Genomic DNA, 24,339 nt, shown 5'->3' with positions numbered 1-24,339 from the left:
CTGGGCCACCTCGACAGTTTGAAGATCTTATACGATGTGAAATCCAAGTCCTTGGTCCTGCTGCTACAAAGCGCAAAGCAGAAGATCGGGCTCTTATCTGCGTCCAATGCGACTCTGCATTTTTCGAGAAGAGCAATGATAAAGAGCCATGTCACTATCACTGGGGTAAGCGATTGACTCTATTTCTACAGACTGGGCTTATTGGAGTTATATAGGAGAGTGTGAGCCTTACTACGAGTCTGACTACTGGGCGGACCACGATGAGGGGTCCCACGGGCCGATAGACACAAAGGAGAATCGTAAAGCATTCCCCAAAGGCTTTGTATGGACTTGCTGCAATAGGACCTACGATAATCTAGGATGCGCCTGGGGGATGCACGAAGCAGACCCTAGAAAGTCCAGGAGGGAATGTGGTTATAAGCCGAGTGGTTTTGATGAGTTTGAAGACGATGATGACGATGATGACGAGGATGATTTTGATGAGGAACCAGAGTTTCTCAGCGGAAACAAAAAGTAAATTTTGTAGTATCATTATCTTATTTACTAGGTATTTCAGGTTTGAGAATTGAGCTGTAGCAATAGGCATATTAATGAGGCAGAGCTATTATGATAGAAACGCCCCATGAGAATAAAGCAGATCCCAGACAAGGGCGTTGTGTCTCATCGAGACTTCGAGAAGAAGCAAGTAATTTCGTCAGTATAAGTATCCCTGTAGGGCACTAAACGCCCAAGTCTTAGACAAACCAAAAACTCCTCTTCTAAACACTTTTTATTCAAGTTTTGGACCGACCGAGCGTTCAAGGCTTCAAACACTTTCAAAAAAACATCATATTGCATCTACAAACCATCAAAAATGTTGCTCCCACTAGACAAGGAAATGGTGCACCTAGCGCCAGAGCACCAGCTACGCGCCATCCTCCTCGCCCTCTGCGACGATCCGACTGTCCTCAAACGCGCGCTAAATCACTACCGCGCTCTCAAGGCTGCTGATAATCCTACTACGGGACTTAAGCGCAAGGCCTACAATGACTTGTTTGTCTGTGTACAGTGTGATGAGGCGTTTACGAATGAGGGTAACACGGAGGAGTCTTGTCATTATCACCCAGGTAAGTTGACTATCGGAGGGTATACATTTGGGTATGTGCTAATGTGAAGATAGGAGAGCTTGAGGTAGATGAGGAGAGCGACTTCTGGGCTGATCATGATGAGAATTGTCACGGCGAGATAGATACAGACGACATGCGTGAGGAGTGTCCTGATGGCTTCATCTGGGATTGTTGCGGAGAGCTAGGCGGTTCAAAGGGATGCATCGCCGGAAAACACATGGCTGATCCAGGTCGGTCGCAAAGAGGTGGCAATGTTCCAGCGGGTAGTCAGATGAAGAAGAACGCTGGTTCACATCGCCGAGAACGTGGAGGATGAGTGAGATAATATATTGTATTGAACAACGGAAAAACATGCTTCAAATATGAATTGTACAAGTGCATCTAGTCTTAAAACCATTTCATTTCAATCAAGGTAAAAGAGATTCCAAAAACTCCCAGCCTATGGATGATGTTGCCCAACGGAAAGATAATTGCTGTTCGACGCCAGAACCTCTCCGCTGACACCAACAAACAGAGATATAGATAAATACCAAAAGACAAGAGCTCTGAATTTCATGCATAAGCCCCTGGCTCCTGACAGATATTACATGTCATAAAACGTTGCAAATAGTCTTGAGTCCCAAATGAAAAGGGTTTCGTCAATGACCCGGTACTCCGTGCGCCTGAATGCACTCCAATAATCTTTCCTCCCCTTTCAACATGTGCTGCGTTTGTTTAGTGACACTTGTTCTCGTGTCACTAAGCATATTTCCAATGAGTTAAATGTGTAACAGTCGTAACCCAGGTCCGTCATCTTTCAGTCATGACCTTCAAACACAGATGGTTGGTCTGTAGAAGAATGCCGTCGAGAAGGTGTTGGCTTAGGTGAAGCTGCACTATTGAGGCTAAAACTCCTCGAAGTCGTTGCTGAAGCATTAGGTGAGTTCGCGTCATGAGTTTTCTATACTCCCATGACGGGAACCTTCTTGCCACGCTTGCCCAACAAGGTTGCGTTGTCCAAGTTGAGCTCGAATGCTCCACGCTGGCGGTTGCGATCACGAACCTGCTGTCGAGCAGCCGCGGCGACAGTTGCTGAGTGCTGACCGTAGCCCTTCTCAGCTCGCTCTCGCTCACGGCCCCTAGACTGTTGTTGCTGCTGCTGCTCCTGGTCTCGAATGTTGGTCTTTCGCATGCTCTGCTCAAGAGCTCGGGTCGCCGCGTTGGGCTTGGCACCATCGTTCTCTGGGCCGTCGACCTGCATAACATCATCATCCTCATCCTCTTCGTTGAGGCCACCGAGGAATCGTGCGGGTGTACCCTTGGGTCCGATCTGCGCCCTTCGCTTGCCCTCTTCCTCCTGACGATGCACGGCGTAACCGACATCGAAGACCTCACGCAAGTTAACAGCACCAGGAGATCGGAAGTCGTATCGTCGGCCGGCCTCCTCAAACTTGGTAGCATCAAAGGCCTTGAGCGCAGCATCCGACTTCTTCACCTCATCCCGAGGAGTAGGCCCGTTTCCGGCAATCCAGGGGTGGGCCAAGAACTCGGTGATTGTGAATCGCTTCTCAGGATCCACGGTCAAGAGATGGCTAATAAGGTCTTGGGCAGACTTGGAAATCTCGTCCCACCAGGGAGACAGGAATGTGTACTGGCCCTTGGCAACCTTCTCAGTAAGCACCTCAATGCTCTCGTCGTAGAATGGAGGGAAACCGCAAAGGAGAGTGTACAGCACACAACCCAGAGCCCACATATCGACCGACTTTGAGTAGCGCTCATCCTTGACGATTTCAGGTGCTGTGTAACCAACAGTTCCACAAGGCGTCATGGTCTGGTTGTCCCAAACAATCTTGGAAAGACCAAAATCGGCGATCTTGATACGTCCAATACCACCGGCACCCTGGCCGGGGATGAAATCACCCTCGTCGACCTTGTCCTCATCACCGGGCTGCTTGGGCTTAGGGTGCTTCGAGGGCACCATAGGAATGGGCTCGAACAGAATGTTTTCAGGCTTGATGTCACTGGTAGGGATGTTAGCTATATTTCCAAGGCCGTGCAGGGGCGAATGACGTCAGGAGGGGCATCACCACCTCTGACATCAAGCGGCAGCACCAGTAGGATATCGACGTACCGATGAACAACACCCTTCTCCTCGTGGAGATATTCTAGAGCCTGGGCCACTTGAACAATTACGTGTCGGGACAGCTCCTCGCTGAAGTATGTCAAACGAACGATCTGGTGGAAAAGCTCGCCACCAGGCGCAAGCTCGAGAACAATGTAGTAGTATTGTCGGGATTCGGAGAATTCGACGAGCTTAATAATGTTGGGGTGGTCAAGTTGACGCATAATTTGGACCTCCTTGAGGATATTTGATCGCTGACCATAAGTTAGTATTCTGCCAGGCATATCCGCAAGTCTAAAGGCTGGCCATCACCGCCGACAAGACAGCAGAAACTGACTCTAGACGGGATAGCAACAGGCCTTGAAAAAAGAAATAGAAAAAGAAGCTTCTCGCACCTCTGCTGCCTTCGGGACTTTCTTGAAGTCTGGATGTAAATGTTTGTTTCCCTATAAGGGGACAACCCCGTGTTGGTAAATGGGGATCACAAGAGAGAAGAAAGAATAATTATAACAACAAAACGCATGAAAATTATCAAACACAAGGAGAAAGGCCGCCAGACACGGAAAGCCCGGGTATGCTTACCTGCATGCTGTTCATCTCGTACTTGCGTACAACCTTGATAGCAACTTCGCCCTGTTGACCTGTTGTGTCGCGGGCGCGGTAAACGTTGCTGAAAGCACCATCACCCATCTTGTCGACAAGCTCCCAACGCTCGAGGCCAGGGTAGCGAGGGAATTTGCTCTTAGAGGCATTCTCCTCGGCAATAAGCTTGGCGAGTTTCTCATCGTCAATGCGCTTCTTGCTCTTGCTGCGTGAGTACTCGTCATCGTAATCATTGTTGGCGGGTTCTCGTGAGCGTGAGTAAGTGTTAGGGTCTGAAGCATTCTTGTGCTGGACTGCAGGCGCCTGCTGTTCGGTCTTTCGTGGAGCCTCTTCGGGGGCATTACGAGCTTGCTTGCCTGAGCAGTAAATATTAGTGTCTGATTATAAAGCAAGCCAAAAAGGCTGAAAATGGCGTCTTATAAAACATACCGTGCCGAATGAAGTTCTTGAGTTGCTGAATGGTAGACATGGCTGTGAAGGATGTCGCTTAGGCGCGACAATTCGCCTTAAAAGAAGAAGAAGTAGAGAAGTCTTGGGCCAACTTTGGTGGCAGGGATTGGTAGATCAGACGTCTTTAGAGGCGTGGTATGCTGGTTTTGATAGGCGATAGAGCTAAAAACGGATCTCGGAGAGCTAGTCTAGAGCTATTCCGTCTGCAAGTCGTGCGAGTCGTGATCGTAAACGTGCGCTTTATGTGGCGTATCGCAAAGCGCGGGCAATATTATTATAAATGGAAGACGAAACTGAATGTCTTGACAGAACAGGGCTGGTGGACTGAACTGTACTGTAGACGATGCGGGGTTTAGCAGCGTTACTCTAGCGGACGGGAGCGATTCTGTGTATGCCGGCGTTTCTTGTTTGTGATGGCGTCGTACAGGGTCGTGATAAAGAGAAGAGAAGAGATGGATGGGTTCGGTCTTGCTTTTGTTATGATCAAAAGTGACACGAATGGGGGGAGAAGAAAGAAAAGAGAAGTCGTTCAGCTCCGTTGAGAGGGAAGAAACAGGAAAAGGGAAATTGGGATAAAAACTGCCTTGCGCTGGTGCTGGTGGTGACAAGCAGAGCCCGGTTCTTTTTGACGGGGGGAGGACCGAGATTTGAGAGGTGACGGAAGGGAAAAGGTGGGCAACCCACTTTGAGTGGCAGCCCAGATTTTAGCAGGATTCTAGGCCAACGCCAGGCGAATCGGGGTGGAGATGGGGGCGTTCCCAGCGGGAAACCTGGAAGCACAGGGCCCTGGTTTTTACTGCCTGACAGGCCTGGTGAATACTGTACTGCGACTCAAAAAGACAGATAGATACCCGGCCAGAGGTATAGTAGTAGTGAGGTCACTGGGATGACTGAGAGAGCTGAATCGAATTGATCTCCGCGGGGACTAGGACTAATGATGGATGCCCTGAATGCTTGATGTCTGTGGTTCCTGGGGATATCCGACTGAAACAGTAATAATCGAGTCAGTCCCGGTGAATGACGATGTCAAAGCTAGAGGAACGAGGTAAATAGTGGTGATAGCGGGGTATATCCAATGGTGAGACTTAATCGTGACGTTGACAAAGCAAAGCTGTTCTAGGTGCAGATGTTTAAATTTCGATGCAACGGAACTGGATAGAAAATCGTTATTAAAAGAGCAGAGCCTCCCTTTCCCAACAGTGTATTCTTATTAAGAGTCAGCCATCCCGAATCCCAAAACTGTCAAAAGATGATGATTGACAGACACGATGAAGTCACTGGAACTGACAATCAGTACCGAAACGCCCCGCGATATCGTCACAACAGCCGCAGTCACAGTAAGTACTGTACTACAAAGCACTACAGTTCCAGACTGCCAGTATCCGTCCCTCCTTAGCACTTAGCGGGAAAATGACACAACGCAAGAAGGGGTCCAGGCCGCCTTCGAAGGTGTCACACCCACGAGGACGGGCGATGATGATGATGATAATGATGGCATCACCTCTATGTATTCTATTCCCACATGCCATGGCTTCTGCTAGGGTGCCAATGCCATGCATGCATGTGCTTGACCCTTAGTGGCATCATCGTTTTATCTTTTTTATTTGCACATAGTTTAGAAGCTAATACCTCATACCTACATCCGTCGTTTCTTTTTCAACGTCTTCACTACGGTAACTAGAATGCAAACAATCGAACATGACAGAACCCTTGCATTGTTGATGTTATTGCGATTGCCCGTAAATGGTGCTTCTGGCGAGATCTCCGCCCTATGACGCCGGTGACGACATCACACTCTCTCATAGTGGATATCTGGCAGATTAATCTATCCAATTATAGTCTCTCATAAGCCCTGTGATGTCTTGGCTCTTGGTGGCGGCTGTTCCAGTGGGTTGGCTGCTGGAGGATGAAATCACCAGCAGCCTCAATCTCAATTACAGTACAGCCCATGAGCCTGCTACTCCAAGGTTCCCCGGCCCGGAATCCTTTTCCACTCCATATCTTAGCGAAATGGACCTGGAACTCAGAATGAGCTTCTCATGATAAGGTGCCGCCTCATGTTTTTGAGCCTCTTTATTTCTGGAGCTTTGATCGATCGATAACTTTCAAACCTCCACTAACAAGACCACTTTTAAAGTAACATCACTTTTACTTCTCATATCCGTCGTATTACTCTGTTGAAAGCAGATCCGTTCCCCAGCGAGTCATGGATGGCCACCTGTATCACCCAATACCTCTCTTTTTGTCTATCTTCTGTTTGCTTCATCTATTGACAAGAATGGAAAATGTTGAACCCCTGAATGCTGATCATGACGATGCTGCACCTGATTACTGTCCAACCCCAATTTGCTATTATTATCCCATCAGTTTATTTCCCTCAAATAAGAACACAGATGCAGCCTGATCCAAAACAGGCTTTCTGAGACCAGCTGGACTTTGGCTTACTCAATAAGAAACGGCTCGGGATAACTTAGAAACTACAATTACTTGGTGCATGCTGAGCCCGGTCTGGATCTTTCTTTCAAACCCTGGCTGCATGCAAGACCAAAGCCAAGGTTGATAATACGCCTTGTTGATTGGGTTAGATACCCAAGGTCGTAATTGCTCACATGTTAATACTGGAACATGTGCTCCGTAATTAAAAGCAAAAGCAAAGAAAGGCCTCTTGACGATTTGATGAAACTGCACCATGGACAATGCCAGTCGTGGGTTTTCGTCCGGCCTTGGTCAGTTCTCCATCCTCAACACAGCCCATCCTGGCAGCGAGGAGCTCTGTGCGAAGGTCTAGACCATACATCGACCGATAGTCAATCGCAGCACTCTTACACCGATGGCGTACCCGAAAGTGTGTCTCTTGTCTCTGATAAGCGCCGTGACGCGGCGGTAGATTCTCCCATTTAAAAGAAACCTAATTCCCCGTCCTCAAATCATGTCGTGACGCGGTTAGCAACCTCATTGATACCATCCATTCAACTCACACAGTGTCTGGATAAGATTTACCAGGGTTTTTAGTTAACTGCTACAGTAAACCTTGAATTATGCTTGTTGGTTGGGCACTATTCCTGGCAGCTTGCCAATTATCTGCAGCTCAGATCTCGGCACTTGCAAGCGAGCGAGTTTGAACTGCAGTCCGGGTCCGCGAATCTTCTTGTTACCACCGAACCGGAATAACGGGTTTCTGAGACATCATTTTTCACTTTGTTAAAAGACATGATTCATACGACTTTAATTAGCAGTAATGATGTATAGAACTGCGCAGTATATATGTCTGAAATACAACTTTGTGAAGCAACTGAGTTCTACAGCGCCAGTTTCCATGAATTCATACTCATTGAAGAATCGTCGCGATAAATAAAACACGCAAACATTCGCATCTTACAATTTGTAACAACGATAAGGCACTCCATGTGCCTCGGCATATTCTCTCAACTGCCGGTTCTTCCAACCGTAGAAAAACCTCAGGCCCAAGGACACCACAGCTACAAACAGTAGCAGAGCCGCATTGACCCAGTGCCCCGTTGTAAAACCCCCTTGTCGCTCTGATGTTTGGTAAATCCAGACACCAGGGATTTGTCCAAGTCCACCACCGATACTGACATTGAGAGCAATAGCAAGACCCGTCGAGGCCGTTGTGAACACGTTAGAACTAAGCCATCCAAGCATAGGTGGCATACATGCAAACGAGCCGGCGGTTGCCATGATCAGGCCTCCGTACCGGGCTGTATACGAATCAGCGGGAAGAGCGGCTGACACAATGAAACCAACGGCGCCGACAGTTGCAGACATGGCCGTATGAACGCCTCGGGCGTTGAAGCGATCCGCCGACCAAGCCACCAACACTTGACATACTGTAGTACAAAGTTAGAACCCTGACAATTCCAATGTTGTTCGTGAATGACTTACTGTAAGCGATGGCCCACGGGGGAACAGTCATTAGCTGCGCTTTCAAATCGAAATATCCCAAGCCAACGGTGATTGAAGGTGCAAACAAGCTCAAACTCGCAAACGCAGGTCCAGATGCGAAGTAAATAGCGTAATGCGCATACAACCTCCAGTCCATCAATGTTTCCTTGGCTTCAGCCCAATTCATAGTCGGGTGTGATTCCTTAGAGCCCTCGTAGTACATCCGATGAATCGCCATGTCTTTCTCAGCCTCTGACAACCACTTTGCCCGTTCCGGATAATCGGGCAAGAAGAAGAAGACCAGAACCGCTGCGATACAAGACGGGATACCTTCGATGATAAAGAGCCAGCGCCAGCCTGAAAGGCCAGAAACACCGTTCATATGCCCGATGCCGTATGCAATAGCGCCGCCGAACTAGATTGCAGTCAGTAATACATCAAATGCACAAAAGAGTCAAACTTACTGCGCCGGCGAGAGTTGCAGATGCAAGAATGAAAGCAACACTATGATTTCACGGTCAGCATGCAAACGATGCATAATGCGCCAGCTCAGAGACTAGCAAGCACCGCACATAGCAAGACTCACCGAACACTACGCTCGTCATGCTTGTACCAGAAAGTCAAGTAGAACACCAGTCCAGGGAACAATCCAGCCTCAAACACACCCAGCAAGAAGCGCACAGCCGTAACGCTACCGAAACTGTTCGTCGCAGCCGTTAATATCGTCATTGCACCCCAGCAAAACATGAGAAAGGCGAGCCATCGGCTAGGTCGTAGCTTCTTGAGGAGCATATTGCTTGGGACTTCGAAAACGGCGTATGAGACAAGGAAGACCATGAGGGAAATGACGAACTGGTGATCAGTCATATTGGTCTCGCGCTGCATGTCATCGTTGGTCGAAGAGTTGAGAATCATGGCGTTTCCGATATTCGTTCGGTCGAGAAAGGAGAGGAAGTAAATCGCGGCGGATAACGGGATGATGCGCATGTCTTGTTTCCATAGGAGGTCCTTTTCGAGCGGGCTCATGGACTCGCCATAATGAACAGGGACACCCTGAAAGGAATATTGTTAGACACGAGACTATATCTAGTATGCGCGCATGTAGCGCAAGGCATAGGGAGAGATGGGTATGTACATCGTCCTTTCCGAAGGTTGAATCGACATCGTCAACGGCGGCCGGAGGAGGGAACGGCACCGGGATGTGAACCTTCCCCATTTCATAGTCCTGCATCCGGCCGTTTGTTTAGCAGCCGGGGCCGCGATGGAAAAGGTGGTGTTTTCGGTCCTGTCGATGGCAGAGTGTTGTAGTCGGGATCGGCAGGAGGGGGCAAAAAGGTGACCGGCCGTTTCTGTCTTGTGATACCGTGCAGTAGAGCTAGCTATGGATGCTATGCTTCCTTGTTGGGATGATAAGCGATAAGATACGAAATTAAAAAAGTAAAACCGGAGAATTGTAAGATGAGAAACAAACGCCAAGCATGAAGAAGAGTGGGTTATCCAATGTATAAGTAAGATATTCAAACCCTGGAAGACCAGACCAGGACAGAGAGTCAGGTCTTGCGAGAGAGGGAAAGAGGGAGAGAGGGTGGGTATGTCTCTGTTTAAAGAGGGTGCCAACGGATGAGTTTATTTTTCTGGGCGTTTGGCTCTTGCCTCTTTTTGGGGGTGGCTCCACGATATGAATGTCGAATGAAGATCAGGCAAGGACAAACACAAGCACAGGCACAAGACATCCGGAGTCTTGGAAACGAAGGTAAAATGCGGGGGGAGTCACCGGCCTTTTTTACTGTAACAAGCTTCTTTCTTTTCTTTCTCTTGTCTCTCGCCTCGCATTGCCTCTTCCACTTCCCTCGCTCGGCAAAGAAGACTCCACTGCCGATCAGATCACCGCTTGGCTTGGTTCCATCCAGTTCGGCATTGCTTCAAATGACTCGCAGTGGCGCCTTCCATGGGGTCTCACTTGACTCTTTTCCTGAAGTTGTTATCAAACCTTGTAATTCCCGTTGACCGTTATCACCGTTCAATGCAGTGCTGTACTTCATCGTATCAGTCACTCAAGTAAGCTCGACATTTCCCGGTTTGACAACTCATCATTCTCAGTCAGCAGCAATACGACTCTCGTTTAATATCCACGGTATCTCTCTCGTTTCAGAAGCAGAAGCAGTTACACCAACTCACTACCCATTGTCAACTAAATGTAACTGTGATTGTGATGCAGGCAACTCTTCCCGCTCCTCGCGGAGTACCCCCAAAATCATTTACACGATCTTCTTGTCAGTGACTGACCCCCATGCATGATCCATGATCTTCACTCGTATATCCGAGCACACGCAAGACGGCCCAACAAGGTAGAAATTTGAACCAATTCGAATGCTCATTCGCAGGGCTAATTAGACTTGAAAGAGTCTAAAAGAAAGAAAAATCTCATTCATCACAAGCGGAAGCTCCGCTTCACCAATCCTACAGTAAACTGTGACACAGAAACGCCATACCAAACCAAACCAAGCGGGGGCATAAGACAGGGAATATGAAAAAGAGGTGCCCAATGCGTGAACGGTTTCAACCGTAATGGCCCGATTACCTTATATTAAACGGTTTTTTCTCAAGGGTTTTTCATCTTGCTAGTCTCTTTACGAATCCTCTTCTCTTGCTTCACGGTCCTTTTTGCTCGTTATACAACTTCAACTTCCGAGACAGAATCCTGAAAAGGTAGATTCTTCGGCTCCGGACTCCCGGAGTGGGGGGTCCGGTGCCGGAACTGCTGTATGAAGATCATTTGCCCATTTACAAATCAGTGTCGAGTCTGTCGACCAGTTGAAAACTTGCAGTGTCCTAGTTGGGAATCCCGAAGAGAAACAAGGTCACGAATTGAGTCTTCCCTGTTGCATTAGTGCTACCCACCCCCATGGCACGTCCTCTATCTTCAATTAAACCATCACGAACCTTCCAACTGGATGTCCGACCTCGGGTCCGACCATGTTAAGTGTTCAGCTGATCAATCAAATAATTGACATCTCAGCTATACTATACTAGACTGCAGGAATATGTATGTAGACTATCCATGCGATGGTACATCATGTCGGCAAAAGTTCAATAAACTCCGAACGAGATTCCTGATATCGACATGATCAACGTGTCTGTCACCGTGGCATCAGTCAATTCAACTTCATGTCACTTGACCACTGCACAATGACGTTAAACCAGGAAACAAACTGATAAAATTTGCGTTAATCCCGTACATCCGACCTAATCCTCTTCTGTCTCATCCTCCTCCTCTGATGGCCAAACGAACCACGCGAGGACCATGCACATCTTTAACCCAGCAGCGATCCATAAGGCTCCGGTAATGCCGGCAGAGCTCTGCGCAAACAGACCACCTACAAACACACCGGAAAGAAGCAGCAAAGGCGCAGCCAATCGCTGATTCCTCTTAACGTTATCCAGCGCAAACAGATCCCTGTCTGAGAACAAGTCACAGTACACACTTGTCAGGACGAGACTGGTAAGGGCGTTTTGCTTCAGAGCTCGACTCGCAACAGCCTGTCCGCAGCTCTGGAAGGCCATGAGTACTATGGGCACCAAGACATTCCACGCAAGTTCATCTGTGTTTTGACCGGGTGGGCTGAACGTGACGATGAGTGCGGCTGCGCTAGTGAGGAGGGCTTGAAGGGTGAATGAGGCACAGAGAACCCAACGGCGTCTCGGTGAGAAGAGACGGTGAAAGGCGGCGAAGAGCGAAGATCCGATACAGAAGGATGCGATAGAGAGTGCAGACTTGTACAGACGAGGACCGGGAGTCGATGTCATGAAGCTTGCGAGGCCGAGACCGACATAGACGGTGTTTCCTGTTGCTTATTAGCATGGATGTTGGGAGAGGTTGCTAAGATGTTTACTGACCAGTCTGCATAGAAACGAAGGTACCCCAGACTTGAATAGAGGAACTATCAAGAAGTCCAGTAACGACATAGCAGGTGAGCAACACCGCGTCTGCCCACGAATAGGTTACGTCCTTTTGCAGTTGACACGTCCAAGACTTTCTCTTCACAGGCGCATTGCCTAGCAAAGGTGTTTCCTCGTCTCTCGCGGTGCTTTCAGCACCGGTACCTGCTGTCAGAACCATGGCGGTCACTCTATGTGAGCTATCAAGGTCTCTACGCCGCAATTGAAGGCTATAAAGAAGAAATAAGGGAATTGATGGATGAAGTTGAGAAGACGTGAGGTTCAAAGAAAGCTTTGGTGCTAGAGACCCTTATGACGTCAGCCGAGCCCAGCGACGTGTATACCCACTTGCGCTAGGGACCAAGAAAACCGCCGAGATGATCGCAAAAAACCAGTCACTGCATTCGGCTTAATTGTCGAAACGAAAATCTTTTATCCTTGAAAGGAGAGTTCAAGAGGGGTTGTCGCACGATTTATCTTCTTATGGCTCGAATGGAAGTTATTATGTTCAAACGATACATGCTGCTTGGGTGACAACCCATGTATACGTGCGCGCATCTGAGACATCGTCATACATATTTACAGATATTGCTGTTATGAGGAGGGATAGATCGGACAATAGCTGTGAAATACGGATATGTGAGCTAAAATTGAACGGTTAGGTGACAGGAATGAAACTTTGCTCTCTTCTAAGTAATAACTATGTAGGTTAGGATTGGAAAGGAATCAGGGTTGCTTCAGGTTATGAGGATGAAACTCCCGGCCTGGGGAGTCTTTCATGGATAGCTTACAATGGCAGAACCATGTTAACAATATCATACTCAGTTCACAAGATAATGATACATAATGAACGCGATTATTCAATACTCACTTTTTCTCAAAGAAGTGCTTCTTCTTTATCAATCAGAATGACCGTCTCAAAGGCCATTGTTTAAGGGTATTTGCGCCGTGTAGTAGCACAAATCTCCTCAAACGCAGAGCTCATTAGTCTGTTCTCACTATATATCGTGGATCTTTGACGCCTTCACCTTCTTGGGATCACATCTTAAACTCACGTTTTGGTCATAAACCAGCCTGTTCTTGGTGACTTTGAGCAATATTGGCAAAGACGTTACTCAGAGGAACAACATCGAAATCCGCTATAATGATGCAAGACGATTGGAGTCGGGTTCTATCATAGACTACTTGTTTGAACTTGGGTACGAATCACCCATCTCATGAAACGAAACTAGAGGTTGGAAGTATTGTCGTCACTCAAGCTGATGTCATGTAAAGAGTCTGAGACCATAGAACAATTTTCTCTCGATATCGGCGTGCTCACATGAGCTCGGGTTTGAAGAGCTCATGTTTATTGAGAGTGTGAATAACGTGAGAGCTATCTCTCTTCTTGGCAGCAACCCTAGACCTATTTTCAGATACTGTCATTCTTATACGAAAGCAATCTTATTATCAAACGGTGTAAGAAAGACCAGAAAGGTTGGGTTCCGTGACTGCCGAGAGTATGAAGAACGAAATATTTAGGTCCCGTCACTTTATGCTAGCTTAGACTAGCATCTGGGCCCATAAAGCCTTGAGGACAATTTTTCTGTTACAGTAGATAGGGCTTCCGGCTGGCGATGGTTTGAAGATATATTCTTTTAAATAACCGTGATAGTATCGCCTCTTTCATATTGAACTCATACTAGAACAAATAGCTAAACCAAATGTCCTCAAGTCACACGATAGCTGGCTACGCTATAACGTTATGCGACTTCACCCAAGACTTGCGATTCAGGCTGTTATGGTCGGTACGATGGATGGTCCGTTGCTTCCGTCTTGGCGTATACGTGTGTTTCTATGTAAGCGGCACAGCAATCCCGAGCAACTGCAATTAATATCATGAGTCTGAGTTGATGTTTCACTCCCGGATGTTTTGTGTCTGATTCGTGAAGGTATTGTGAGAAACAGCCAATGACGGGCGATTCTTTAGCAGAATTTCCCGAAGAAAGAAGCAAACATGAGAGGTCATGTTGAAACAAGGGTCAGAGACATCAAATATGTCTTTAGACCAACCATGTGACAAATTGTTTGTTGATTGATCGATAAGAATAAAGACATGGAAGAGAAGAACGGAGGCCTCAGAGATGGTCAGGGGCGGCAGAAGGTCATTATTGAACATTCGATTCGAGAATGGAAATTGGGAAATGGAGTTATTGAATATCCATCAAGGGGTCTCGACCGCGGCTACACTCGCTTCGGGGTTTAATAAAGATCCGGAATAGAAAATAGAAGCTTGGCTTTTCCGTCTATTCCGCGAGATTGTTTTGGGTCTATAATTAGTCTTAAACGAGAACTGAAATTGAGGATATACTCGATAGTACTATCTCTTGCAGTTAGTATTATTGGGATGGCTGCGGTTAGCGATTAATAGAACCATTTTTTTCAGTTCAGTTCAGTTGATTCAGGGTCTCACGTGCGCTGGAGCACCCCCTGAAGCCTCCCGCCTGAATCGTAACCGCTAGGCCCAGTTTGGTCTTTTCGCTTCCCCCTCCTCGCGTTGTTTATCGTTCTGCCTAGTAATATCGTGATGAGAAGAGCGAGGCTGACTCCGACTCACCCAATACATGATTAATTTGAATAGGGGCCAGAAAATCATCAACTTCAAAATCTGATTGTGCCTCTATCTTTTCAACTCATTCTTTCTCTCATATCCGTGTTCAGACTAAAACAAAACCTCCATTGAATCTTAGCGCCGTAACGTCATCGTCTGTCAGCGTCGAAAACCTGCCTTGGTTTGAATTTGAGCTGGGCTCTCAATAGCTCTCTCATTCATATTTTCACTCACTCATCAACCATGAATCTCAACAGGTATATCACCAAGGTTACGAGGAAGGGCGTCTCTGATGCCTTACTCATTTTGGCTGTGATTGGCAGTGTTATATCAATCATACTTGTATTTATCGTCTTTATCGCTGGAACCACAATCATCCGTGGTGACCCTGATCATCTTTTATGGAAGCCACTGGCTCTGGTGTCGGTATGTCTCACCAATTACTCCTTCACATTTCTCTTCCGATAACTAACCAATCATCCAGTTTGAGGGTATTATTCCTAATAATGACACCTCGCGCTTCTTGGTGCAGTTAAACTGGTATGCCAGTTCTTTCGGATGGGAACATCCCACAGCTCCCAGAGGTCTCCCCAAAGCTGGAATCACCTCTTCTGGACTACGATATCAGTCCACTATTGTCAACGATCTACATGAGATCGCTACAATTCTTCGGCTACCCGAAGACTCAGTTAGTTGCCCACGACCCGGCCCATATGAAGACCCATGCGGGAATATCTTCTTCGAGGCTTGGCGAAGCTTTATGGCTAGCGGCGGACTCCCCATCCGTAGCTGGCTTGTCTGGATTAACATAGTCGCTGCTTTATTCCTGGGTACCATGGATATCTTCCACGAGTGGACTATTCCCAACAGACCTCACTGGATGAAGTGCCGCTGCGTCATCGGTAAGCGATGGTGCCCTCTTCCCAAGGGTAGCAAGGAGGAGATCGAGCAGTTCGACGACTATGTCTGGGACAAGGTTCGCATGTGTTACTGGGCTATCTCAGCCACGTTTTTCGGAGTCGCTGCCGGACACACATGTATGAATTCAGTAATGTTTGTTCGATACTTGACGTACTTTGGGGAGCGATTACCAGATGGCATCAACATGCACGGAAGGAGACGACTGGCCTCCGAGATCCTGCTCTGGGTGGCCTTTGGAATCAAGACTTTCGGTGCGCTCTGCATGGTAGTTAGGTGGAAGTTGAGCAGGAGGCCAAAGGGCTGGATGGACGGACAGAATCTTGGACGTATTGAGCGCTCCAAGCCCAAGATCGCTGACGGAGGACAATACACTGATTAGATGAGACTATATAGAGCGACAAATTGTTTATACTTGGTAATATGGGACAAGGAGTATATAAGGATCTTGAATTGAACTCGAATGGCCAACCGAATTATCGGCAAGTGATATGCAAGATCATGCTTGACTCGCTGATCAATCGTATTAGTTCAATGCACCCCGCAAGCCCATTTCCCAATTAAGTATGTTAACTGAGATCCTATCTGAGACCTTGTCTTACAATTCGAGATGTTATTCATTACTACTTGTCTCTCAAAAGTCGCCGAGGAGTGTTGCAACAATCAATACTTAGCTGTCTCCAAGATTTGCATCAGTGAAGTTTGCAAGTATTTTACTAAAAGAATCATGAAGTTGCCAAGACTAGCCTGGTCTTATCTCCCCGCGGGGAAATACCCTTATAGTGTGCCGGTCTCGAAGACCGGGCCGGTCCGGTTACCATTTTGGATACTCTATCAGTCTCCGTCCCGGCTTTTGGACACCGGCTCATATAAATGAAGATAGACCTGTTCCTATGTAACTGACCTTGAACGAAACTACTTTTTCTCATCTGGAATTCAAGACCACACTTTGTCATATTCTGAGAATAACGATGCTCTCATCAACACCTATGCGAAATAGAGCGCTTCGACGACTCGTTTCGAAACAAGTCTCTCACTCATTTGGCACTGCTCCAAGCAAATCTCGCCTCATCACCGCCTCAACACAACTAACCACAAAGACTCTCCCGAGTTTCAAGACATCTTCTGTTCAGTCAGCCTCTTTCACAACAAGTGCCGAAGCAACTGCAGAGCCAGAGAACCAGAACTTCGCAGCAGTTGCAACAGGCGGAATTCCCTACCCCGGCATCCCTAAGATTGAGGATCCGTATAAGAAGCGACAATGGCAACTTGAGCACATGGCGGGAGCCTTTCGTGTGTTTGCCCGCTTGGGATTTACTGAAGGTGCAGCGGGACATATCAGTGTGAGAGATCCTGTTGATCGTGACACATTCTGGATCAACCCGTGAGCACATCTCTACTTGGATCTGTTTTGGTATGCTGATATGTTATAGAATGGGAGTTCACTTTGGTATGCTCAGAGCGAGTGACATGGTCCACATCAACGAAGACGGCCAGGTAATCGGCGGTAACCGTGTCGCCGTCAATGCAGCCGGTTTCACAATCCACGCAGCTATTCACAAAGCTAGACCCGACGTCGACGCTGCGTGCCACGCGCACTCCAAGTTCGGCAAAGCATGGTCAACATTTGGCAAGCCCCTCGACATGATCAACCAAGACGCATGTATCTTCTACAAAGACCACAGCGTATACTCCGACTTTGGAGGCGTTGTGTTTGAAGATGACGAGGGTGCTCGTTTAGCTAAAGCTCTAGGTCCCAAGAACAGATCTGTGATTCTGCAGAATCATGGACTGTTGACGGCTGGTGGGACTGTTGATGAGGCAGCGTATTTGTTCTCGCTTATGGAGAGGACGTGTGAGATTCAGCTTTTGGTCGAGAGCGCGAAATTGGAGAGGAATGTTATTGGGGATGAGGCGGCTGAGTATACTTATCGATATAATGCTGACCCGGTAAGTTATTTTTTTGAGAGTGAGTGAGTTTTGACTGACTTGTGAATAGGCAACATTGTATACGGAGTTCCAGCCTGACTTTGAGTATGAAATTTGGAAGTCTAATGGAGAGCTTAGATCTGGACTTGACTAAGGGGACAGAGGGGGAGGGTTCAATAGCTCAGTAACTAACATCAATAAAGCCAGAATATATGCACATCTTCCGTAGTCACCAATTTTCTCATTATTTCATTTACGCCAATGTTTATATGAACCAGTTCAAGGGATCATCATTCATAGCTTAGCAAGTAGTAACTCCTCCTTAGGCACCGTGACAGCCAAAATCCCGCCTGCAGCTCTACTCCCAGATGATAAAGCCACTTCCAAACGAGCTTTCAACAAATCATCCGCTTCGAAACCCGCAAAGTGAACCCTACTATTCGCTTCCTGGTCACCAGTACCTACAAGCACTCCGAGTCCCTCAATGTTTGAAGCCCACCGGGTTCTTAAGGTATTCTGGGGCTCGAGCCTCAAAATGGGATCTGGAATCGCTGTAAACATGGAGAACACATCTCTTAGATGTGCCAATATCGCCTCTCTCCGCTCAATTAGGTCCTTGTTCCACAGCTCATGGCCTGACTCGCCTGCAATGATACACGTAAGGGCATATACTCCATCCTCATCGTTCGAAGTATCGTATGTCTCCCAGATTGGACCATGAATACTCTGGGAATATCCACTAAGTCTTTTCGTCCTCCACCAGGGCTGGTCTTATATCAATACTGTCTTGACGCAGAAGCTGGAAGGTTCATAAACCTGCACCCACTGCCCAGGTTCTTCAATAGCAGTGCCAAAGTCAGCATGTCCAGTAGGGGATGGGACGGCCATGATGACTCTTGAGCACTCAAATGTATCCCCGTCAGTTGTAGTCAAAACACACTTGGAACCAGAACCCTGGTCAACATTGCAAACACTCTTCGAAAACAGAATAGAGCCAGGGCTCAAAAATCGTGCAAGAGCTTCCCGCAGGTCTTGCGGTCTTTTGACTCGCATATAAGCAGTTCCGCTAGATTGACGATTTGTTTCATCCATCTGAAGGACCCATTAGACCAAACATCAGCTCACTCGGTATGAGACTTACAGGAAGATTGTCGCGATCATGTTCCTCAAAGCCTTGAATTATACTCTTGCCACGCGATTCCTCAACCATCTCAAGCCCCAGATCGTTCACAAGACTCCACGTAAGCGGATGTTGAGCAGGGTCAACCCAGACCCTTGGATACTGCGCAGCTCTGAAGCCATTGTTAAAGCTGCTTCCAACTCTATTGCGAGCTTCAAGTACAATGCATGAGACGCCTGCTTGTTGGAGGTCATGGGCGGCTTGGAGACCGCTGAGGCTGGCGCCGACGACTATGACTTGTGTTAAGTGTTTTGATTGGGTGCTGGCCTTATTATATGAAGCCATTGTGTTCTTTTTGTTATGCTTTAGTGTCAAGTAGTTGTTTTCGTGGCGGGTTTGGAGCTTGGCCCTTGCCTTGCTCGGTATTTACATGCCAGCTTGATGAATCATCACCGACAAGCCGGGGAATAAGTCAGGATAAGATTCGAAGCGGTCTATAATTGGCTAAACTGAATTGATCAGAATATTGATCTTAGCAATTTGTGAACCTGCAGTAGCTTTTAGACCCCGGAAACGCTGTCTCGCAATCCCGAGGCCAGCCCGTATCTACCGAATCTCCTCCGCATCTTTATAGCAACGTCTTTCTCCACCACTTCTCTTCCTCCTCCAGCCAAAGCCTCACATTCTTCGGCTGCCCAAACCCATGACCTTCTTCAGGCACGACTATGAGCTCAACCTCGCCGCCTGCCTTCTTGATCGCATTGGCCATCTCTTCAGCTTGGTCCAACGGTGTGATCTTGTCTGAACCACCGTGCAGGAGGAGTAATGGAGCAGTGATCTTTTGGGCTTCGAACAGAGGACTTCTCTCACAGCATATCTTTTCCTTCTCACTCTTTTCTACGCCCGGTGCTAGAACCAAATGGTCTGTGTAGTCTGATTCTAGCTTGTGTGTAGAGTCGTCTAGGCGCTTGATGTCGCTTACACCGGAGAGACATACACCACCAGCGAACGTCTTTGCATGGCGAGTTAGACTTCGAAGGGTGTTGTATCCTCCTGCACTGACACCGGTGATACCAACTCCTCCAGTTTTGACTTGGCCACTTTCCGTCAAGTTATCTGCGAATTCAGCAGCATCATCTGAATCCACCAGTCCCCAATTTCCCCATAGAGCATTGCGATATGCTTGGCCATGGGCGCATGAACCTTTATAGTTGAAGGCGAGAACTGCATAGCCTCTTGAAGTGAAATATTGGGTTCGGGGGTTCAGACCAGGACCAGTGTAAGATGTCGGTCCGCCATGACTGGTCATGATGAGAGGAGGAAGATGTCCTTCCGGTGCCTGGAAGTTGGGATTATGCGGCAGCCAGAGGAATCCATGGATTTCCCGCTGAGGTTGTCCCTTTGAGCGAATGGATTTCAAGATGGGGTTTGAGCAGAAGTCTGTAGGAAAGCCGTCGTCTGTAGAACCTCGCAGTTGAGTGATCTGACTCGTTCCTTCGACGTCGATTCTATACAAAGCCTTGCCAGAAGTCTCGCCTGCTCCAATGATAAGAACTGAGGTATCACTCAAGCGAGCCACTGCATCCAAGGTGACTTCTGACAAGCGTTCAGCGTCTCCGATGTCCTTCCATGAGTTGGACTCCATGTCAATGACAATCACTCTAGTTTGTCCGAGAATAACTGGCGCTGCGACGAGATGTCGATCAGACAAAGGTGCGTAGGTATGACTAAAAGCCATCAGTATAATCCTAAGCTGTAAAGTCCGGGTCTCTCACCATCCTTGGAACCATCGCAGTCCGCCAAATTCGGCGTTGTCAAGGTCATCCACCTTCACTTCGTGCTGCTCATCGCTGCCTGGAAGGATACGAAACAAGCGACGGTATTCACCGATCTCTTTACCAAAGAAGAGTGATCCATCAGGCCCCCATCTGGGCTCTGCGACGCCTTCACGGTCCTTGCCTGCTATCAAGCGAACATCCGAGATGGAACCTTTGTCATTCCATGTCGCAGTATACAGTCTCGCTGCATCAAAGGGCAGCTCAGGATGGTTCCACTCCAGCCACGCAAGTTTAGAACCATCAGGACTGAACGACGGTTCGTAATAGAAGTCAGCCGTATCAAGAATCCTCTTTACCTCCGCAGTCTCAGTATTGATCGCAACGATGTAATTACGAACGCCATTGGGAGTATCATGCTCATGATCTTCTTGGGTAGCCAATACCCAGGGACTCTTCAAATTGGCCTCAAAGTTGGAGTACCTCAATTTTGGATCGCCAGTCAACTTGGAAACTTCCTTGGTATCAGGGCTGACGATATGAACGGTGTCACCCTTGTTGGAAAAGATGATACGATCATCAGGTAGAACGGCGTATGGAGAGCCACCATACTCATAAACGGTATTCTTAGCGCTGTACTCAGAAGGAAGAATTTCTCTTCTGCCATCTTTGAGAATCTCGACGATAGTGGTGCTTCCATCCTCGCGACTCTCAGTGTAGAAAGCCCTTCCCGATTTGAGCTGCGTCTGTTAGTAGCTGCCGTACTCAAAGATAGTGAGAGGATTTACATTAGCTCTTGGTGCGGAAAGACTTCTAGTCTTAGATACGATAGAATCTACTGAGATGGGTGACTCCCAGTCCCCGTAAGGAGCTGTCTTTTTAGACGCCATGGCTGTAGTTGTAGTTGGTAAGGTGAGGTCGAGTCACAAATGCGGGGGCGAGCCGAAGAACAACACGAACTGCAGCTTTGAAGAAATAATATGTCAACCCTTTTGGGTGCTTACTTTCATAAATATCTCATCTTTCATAATCCAGGGAATAAAATATTTCACTAATCTATGTGAAATACCGGCATTCTGAATGGAGACCTGAAAGATGAACGTAAGACTTATGATGCCCGCTTATTGCCCTTTATTGAGGGGCCTGTGTACTCTGATAGCAATACTCCGAATAAACGAGGTAACACAAGCCTTGCACGCCTGTCGATAGCTGCCTTGAGCAAGTTCTGAATAAAGCGATAATAGCTGAATGAAGATCTTGAGATCGCAAAGTATTGTAAGACTTCTCTTATCGTTCATGTTTATCGTAGAACTTTACACCAGATATGGTACATAAGTCGCAGGTTCATTCTCGACCACTTCGTGTGATTGGTCTTCCTTCAAAGATGTTCACAACGAAATAACGTATCAAGCCCTCTTAAACTTACATTTACTCATTTACTCGTTGCTGAACAGCCTCGCATAGACAGCCCTAATCTTCTATCGTACAATACTACCCAACACAAACTTACAATGTCGTCGTAGCAAACTTTGCGTGGCGTCCCTGACAGCCGCCGCCAGGAACACCATGCAAGGTACCCTCTGATCTTGATCAACAATCATCAAGAATCATATCGAAAGAAGGTTCTAGTATACGTCATTAATCCACGTGGAATACTGTACCTAGTGCTGGTATGTACCTCGTGATGTTGCGCCGTCGCATGTCAACACCAAAGCCACATGACCACGTGCCGTGATACACGCAGGTACATCAGGCGCGGAAACGTACTCACTCAGTGTGCTAAAAGCAGGGCATTCTCACCTGAAAATGACCACCAGAGCCTCTCTATCATGGTCATATATATAGCAAAGTGATCATGTCGCCTGTGAAAAGTTGCAAGAAATGATTTAGAAAAACAGTGAAAAAGTCATAAGATACAGGTATCTATCGCTTGCTTCAAGTATATACAAAGCACCCTGCCTCCCCAAACGCTATTCCAGCTTTCTCCTAATTACCGGTCGCTTCCTTTGACTGTCGTGCATAGGTTTCTGAATCTTACTCAAAGATTCTTCAGGACTCCGGCGTATGTCCTTCTGGACAAAGCCGTCTCGGCGGTAGGTGTGGCTTTTTGGCGAGGGGGAAGTTGAACGACGAGGAGACGGGATTCTCCATGCCGAAATGGACTTGTACTCAATATAGCAGGACGCGATAGTCTCCTGTCGAGGAGTTGGTGTGTCATCGGACTCTGGGGTATCGTTACAGAAATCGAAAGCGTCGCTAGCATCTTCAGGAAATTGAGCAGTAGGAAATTCGTCCTCCTCTTCCAGATCGTCCTCATACTCGTGAGGTTGCTCCCCTTCGTCCATGGTGTCCAGTGACGACTGGCTCTCTACACAATCCTCGTCCGAAATGATAGCATTATCATTATCGTCAGACTGTGAGGTCTCATCGTCGTCGTGAACGAGTGATCGAGGTAAGTCGGGACGGAAAGACCCTGACTCGGACCCTGAAAACGACATGGAACGTGATGGGGGGTTAGAGGCGTATCGGTGCGACTCCAGACTGGCTGGGGAAGAAGCCGAAGACTCATCTGAGTGAGCAATCTCAGAGTGGGGCGGCGAGGGAGGCGCCTGCACGATGGACCCTGATCGAATATCAATATCGGTATGAACCGACAAGGGGGTCTTGGTCATGACAGGCTCATCGTCAAAGAAATTGGCATCATCGACACTGCTGGCCGTGGTGCTATCGGTCTTGACGCTGTTGGTCTCGGAGAAGGAGGATGAAGCAATAGAAATAGCGTCATGATCACGCTCGCGGTCATGACGATCGATATAGTTGGCGGGGAGGTAGCTTGAAAAATAACGGACGATCGAGTCAAAAGATTTAGTGCGGAAAAGTTGAAGGGCATACTGCCAATGCTCCGAGTCCATCAACTTGGGGTTGGCGATAATCTCAACGGCAAGAGATTCGAGAGATTCGTGTAACTCGTAGATCCGTTGTTGTTTTCGCTCAGCCATCAAGCGATGGAACTCGTCGACAGTATCGGCATCGCGGGAAATTTCGTAAACGTCATGATGGAAGGCTTCGGGGTCTTGGAGGTTAAAGGTAAAGGTGTTGTATTGGTCGTGAAGGTTGGTAAAGAGGTCATCCCTCTTCATGCCGAATTTCCAGGCAGGCCAAGCCCAGCCTGGGTCGTCCATGTCGAGGTCACGGTATGAAGTAATGAATGGATTATGGTGGTTCGGTATTCGTGTTAAAGAAGAGAGTGTCCAGTAAGAGTGCCCGGGTTGTAACGCGTCGAAAGCTCGTGGGAGCTGCAGAATCTATATCATAGCCATCGCGACAAATTCCTCAAAAGATTTTCAGTGATCAAGAAAGTATGACACTGAAAGAAAGCAGTAAAAAACTGGCTTATAGGGCTCTTCTAGGGATTTTAGGTTGTTGTTTTTTTGGTTTTTTGGTGAAGATCGTGTATTTGGGAGTCGGGGCTTGACGAGAAACAGAATTCAGCAGGTTCTGGGGGGGCAAGAGCCATACCCATATCTCAGGGTGCGCTCGGCCCCCAGCAACCTAAAGGCCACGGGTGCAGCCCAAGATGCCTGAGGCAGAAGACGATATAGAGTCTGATTGGTCGTCAGCCCCGAAAAGCCGGAAACACAAGACTTGCGTGCATAACTAGTGGCCAATCAATAAATTTTGAAAGCGGCAAGTGGGACGAGCTTATGCAATCTCTTGGACTAGCTGCATGATGGCGTCCACTAAGATCTAAGCCCAGCACACCCTTTGATGCCTTCAGTGGTGTTCCTTTGTGAAATTTGCGGCAGATTTGTTTGAGCTCAGCCGGCGTCGGAGTTCCAGGAGATTCCATCAAAACGGCTGTCAAGCATGTCATTCACACACAAAATCTGAAGGGCAACACCAAA

General features: G+C 47.7%; 9 protein-coding genes across 9 annotated transcripts; 3 read left to right on the top strand and 6 right to left on the bottom strand.

Moving 5' to 3' along the window:
• Positions 1 to 753: 753 nt before the first annotated feature.
• Positions 754 to 1,734, top strand: B0J16DRAFT_3398 (uncharacterized protein). The gene is made up of 2 exons (XM_046127587.1): positions 754 to 1,106; positions 1,160 to 1,734. Exons 1-2 carry the CDS (start codon positions 854 to 856, stop codon positions 1,420 to 1,422), a joined length of 516 nt encoding a protein of 171 aa, XP_045988267.1. The 5' UTR covers positions 754 to 853; the 3' UTR covers positions 1,423 to 1,734.
• A 312-nt stretch (positions 1,735 to 2,046) lies between these two features.
• B0J16DRAFT_351956 (kinase-like domain-containing protein) lies at positions 2,047 to 4,279 on the bottom strand (the record flags this gene model as incomplete). The annotated part of the gene is made up of 5 exons (XM_046129241.1): positions 2,047 to 3,106; positions 3,217 to 3,461; positions 3,603 to 3,653; positions 3,790 to 4,166; positions 4,240 to 4,279. 5 exons carry the CDS (start codon positions 4,277 to 4,279, stop codon positions 2,047 to 2,049), a joined length of 1,773 nt encoding a protein of 590 aa, XP_045988266.1.
• A 3,356-nt stretch (positions 4,280 to 7,635) lies between these two features.
• Positions 7,636 to 9,189, bottom strand: B0J16DRAFT_261174 (major facilitator superfamily domain-containing protein; the record flags this gene model as incomplete). The annotated part of the gene is made up of 4 exons (XM_046123268.1): positions 7,636 to 8,108; positions 8,164 to 8,578; positions 8,628 to 8,667; positions 8,750 to 9,189. 4 exons carry the CDS (start codon positions 9,187 to 9,189, stop codon positions 7,636 to 7,638), a joined length of 1,368 nt encoding a protein of 455 aa, XP_045988265.1.
• Positions 9,190 to 11,409: 2,220 nt separating this feature from the next.
• B0J16DRAFT_312976 (uncharacterized protein) lies at positions 11,410 to 12,283 on the bottom strand (the record flags this gene model as incomplete). Its single annotated transcript, XM_046125093.1, has 2 exons — positions 11,410 to 12,008; positions 12,061 to 12,283. 2 exons carry the CDS (start codon positions 12,281 to 12,283, stop codon positions 11,410 to 11,412), a joined length of 822 nt encoding a protein of 273 aa, XP_045988264.1.
• A 2,364-nt stretch (positions 12,284 to 14,647) lies between these two features.
• Positions 14,648 to 16,079, top strand: B0J16DRAFT_408317 (uncharacterized protein). The gene is made up of 2 exons (XM_046133023.1): positions 14,648 to 15,118; positions 15,177 to 16,079. The coding sequence occupies exons 1-2, from the start codon at positions 14,936 to 14,938 to the stop codon at positions 15,990 to 15,992; spliced, it is 999 nt and encodes a 332-aa protein (XP_045988263.1). The 5' UTR covers positions 14,648 to 14,935; the 3' UTR covers positions 15,993 to 16,079.
• Positions 16,080 to 16,397: 318 nt separating this feature from the next.
• On the top strand, positions 16,398 to 17,763 carry B0J16DRAFT_3167 (class II aldolase/adducin N-terminal). The gene is made up of 3 exons (XM_046125318.1): positions 16,398 to 16,994; positions 17,044 to 17,560; positions 17,610 to 17,763. The coding sequence occupies exons 1-3, from the start codon at positions 16,582 to 16,584 to the stop codon at positions 17,691 to 17,693; spliced, it is 1,014 nt and encodes a 337-aa protein (XP_045988262.1). The 5' UTR covers positions 16,398 to 16,581; the 3' UTR covers positions 17,694 to 17,763.
• On the bottom strand, positions 17,711 to 19,004 carry B0J16DRAFT_390532 (uncharacterized protein; the record flags this gene model as incomplete). Its single annotated transcript, XM_046131892.1, has 3 exons — positions 17,711 to 18,304; positions 18,356 to 18,631; positions 18,681 to 19,004. The coding sequence occupies 3 exons, from the start codon at positions 19,002 to 19,004 to the stop codon at positions 17,834 to 17,836; spliced, it is 1,071 nt and encodes a 356-aa protein (XP_045988261.1). The 3' UTR covers positions 17,711 to 17,833.
• Positions 19,005 to 19,287: 283 nt separating this feature from the next.
• Positions 19,288 to 21,324, bottom strand: B0J16DRAFT_260981 (Alpha/Beta hydrolase protein; the record flags this gene model as incomplete). Its single annotated transcript, XM_046123260.1, has 3 exons — positions 19,288 to 20,386; positions 20,435 to 21,174; positions 21,223 to 21,324. 3 exons carry the CDS (start codon positions 21,322 to 21,324, stop codon positions 19,288 to 19,290), a joined length of 1,941 nt encoding a protein of 646 aa, XP_045988260.1.
• Positions 21,325 to 22,404: 1,080 nt separating this feature from the next.
• Positions 22,405 to 23,616, bottom strand: B0J16DRAFT_377081 (uncharacterized protein; the record flags this gene model as incomplete). The annotated part of the gene is made up of 1 exon (XM_046130822.1): positions 22,405 to 23,616. The coding sequence occupies one exon, from the start codon at positions 23,614 to 23,616 to the stop codon at positions 22,405 to 22,407; it is 1,212 nt and encodes a 403-aa protein (XP_045988259.1).
• Positions 23,617 to 24,339: the final 723 nt, after the last annotated feature.

This window comes from Fusarium flagelliforme, assembly GCF_020744385.1.
Source record: "Fusarium flagelliforme strain FIESC 12 MPI-CAGE-AA-0113 chromosome Unknown B0J16scaffold_1, whole genome shotgun sequence".
Lineage (NCBI taxonomy): Eukaryota > Fungi > Ascomycota > Sordariomycetes > Hypocreales > Nectriaceae > Fusarium > Fusarium flagelliforme.
This window is presented reverse-complemented; position numbering and strand designations above follow the sequence as displayed.

Bases quoted from the DNA above. Each gene is read 5' to 3' on its own strand.
- B0J16DRAFT_3398 (XM_046127587.1), top strand. From the start codon at position 854: ATGTTGCTCCCACTAGACAAGGAAATGGTGCACCTAGCGCCAGAGCAC. The intron at 1,107-1,159 runs GTAAGTTGACTA...ATGTGAAGATAG, and splicing joins GTCTTGTCATTATCACCCAG to GAGAGCTTGAGGTAGATGAG.
- B0J16DRAFT_408317 (XM_046133023.1), top strand. From the start codon at position 14,936: ATGAATCTCAACAGGTATATCACCAAGGTTACGAGGAAGGGCGTCTCT. The intron at 15,119-15,176 runs GTATGTCTCACC...CCAATCATCCAG, and splicing joins AGCCACTGGCTCTGGTGTCG to TTTGAGGGTATTATTCCTAA.
- B0J16DRAFT_3167 (XM_046125318.1), top strand. From the start codon at position 16,582: ATGCTCTCATCAACACCTATGCGAAATAGAGCGCTTCGACGACTCGTT. The intron at 16,995-17,043 runs GTGAGCACATCT...GATATGTTATAG, and splicing joins GACACATTCTGGATCAACCC to AATGGGAGTTCACTTTGGTA. The intron at 17,561-17,609 runs GTAAGTTATTTT...ACTTGTGAATAG, and splicing joins ATCGATATAATGCTGACCCG to GCAACATTGTATACGGAGTT.